Genomic DNA, 1,528 nt, shown 5'->3' on the forward strand with positions numbered 1-1,528 from the left:
GCGGCATCTGATGAACGGTTTCGACAGTGCTCGTTTCAATTAATTCTTTTCGAAAAACCACAAATTGTTTTGTTGATTTGTAACTATTTACTTTTTACGCAGCTGTACTGTACACTCTGTTAATTTATCAATGTTAAGGATTTTTACGAAATATTTTTTACCAAAAAATGGCAAAAGCTAACACATCCGTAAGTGATCTTTGAAATGAGTCGACATCAAAGTTCTGTTTTATACATTGTTGTCCATTTTTTGTGTAATTGAGAATGTACTTCATTAGTTGGAAACGGAAAAAACATTTTTTGTGTAATTCAGAACGTATGACGTTGACTGCATTCGATATTAATTTAGGATTTGTGAACGACTAAATCACCTAAAATAAAATTCCGACAAGAATTTTCCAAATACAAATTTTCATTTCAGATTTTAAAGCATACCAACGTTGCTACAAGCACACCCTCGACGTCATTCAACCATAATCCGACGAAACAAGTGAGATTTTCACCGTTCAGAGCCGTTAGGTATGACAATATCACAATATACTGGAAATTTTCTTCGGTATTTGGGTCTGACGACAACGTTCAGAAAGAAAAATAGCAAACTCCGGTGGATCAGGTGTTGCTTTAAGTTTCTTTCGAACGTTACGTTTAACCTGTCAACTTTAAACTTGCTCCCTATTCGAATGTAGCACAGCAGTGCTATAGATGTAGAATTTTCTAATCCAAGTCATTGCTTTTGTGGCCAATTTCAGATTATTTAACACCGATGAATGCGCTACTGCATGGGATAATGCTTACAACCAAATTGATGATGAAGAAGATGAAGTGATAGAAATTGACATGGATGTTCCTTCAGAAGTAAGTTTCAGTGAGCACTCATTTTCTCGCTGCTAATATCGTGTGTCTCATCACTTAGGTAATAACCGAAAGCAGAATGGAATTGAATTGTTCTACTGTGTCCAAGAAAAATTCTGTTTCAAACAAAACGAGGATGAAGCGACAAAGGAAAAAGTACTATCGCGTAGAAAAAGTGCTGGGACGACGCATTCGGAAAGGAGAGGTTAACAATGATACGACGGTTGCTTCATTGACCATAATCTAATCGAAGCTGTTTTTCTCTCACTACTTCTCTAGGTGGAATATTTAATAAAATGGAAGGGATACAGGAAGGATCATAATACATGGGAACCCTCCTCTAATTTAGATGAGAAGCTCGTTGAAGAAATTGATAAAATCCATGGATTGTAAAATATGAAAAAATAAATGATTTTATGTCAAGAAACGAAAACTGGTCGGTCCTTCCATATGACATAGGAATTTATCAGATGGTTAGTGCTCTACTGCATCCTCATCTTAATTATTTTCTTCAGCCTTATCGATATCACTAAAAGGATAAATGAATGTGTGAAGTTGATGTTCCGTCGGAAAATTTGGATTTTAAAGGGATGAAAATCAATGAACCCGTACCGCAATTTTTGTTTCTTTCCTCTTTATTTTTAAAAGCGAAAGAAAAGGCTGCAATGCGCAACCAG

The 1,528-nt window shown here is 35.6% G+C and overlaps 1 protein-coding gene across 2 annotated transcripts; it reads left to right on the plus strand.

The window, feature by feature from the left end:
* Positions 1 to 1,275, plus strand: LOC119069925 (M-phase phosphoprotein 8-like). Of its 2 annotated transcripts, none has more exons than XM_037174147.1 (5): positions 1 to 188; positions 421 to 518; positions 749 to 854; positions 913 to 1,056; positions 1,131 to 1,275. In XM_037174147.1, the coding sequence occupies exons 1-5, from the start codon at positions 168 to 170 to the stop codon at positions 1,242 to 1,244; spliced, it is 483 nt and encodes a 160-aa protein (XP_037030042.1). In that variant the 5' UTR covers positions 1 to 167; the 3' UTR covers positions 1,245 to 1,275. The 2 variants fall into 2 exon arrangements, with proteins under 2 accessions (XP_037030042.1, XP_037030043.1); XM_037174148.1 differs by having other exon boundaries at positions 916 to 1,056.
* Positions 1,276 to 1,528: the final 253 nt, after the last annotated feature.

The sequence above is a fragment of the Bradysia coprophila genome (assembly GCF_014529535.1).
Source record: "Bradysia coprophila strain Holo2 chromosome X unlocalized genomic scaffold, BU_Bcop_v1 contig_416, whole genome shotgun sequence".
NCBI classification, from domain to species: Eukaryota; Metazoa; Arthropoda; class Insecta; order Diptera; family Sciaridae; genus Bradysia; species Bradysia coprophila.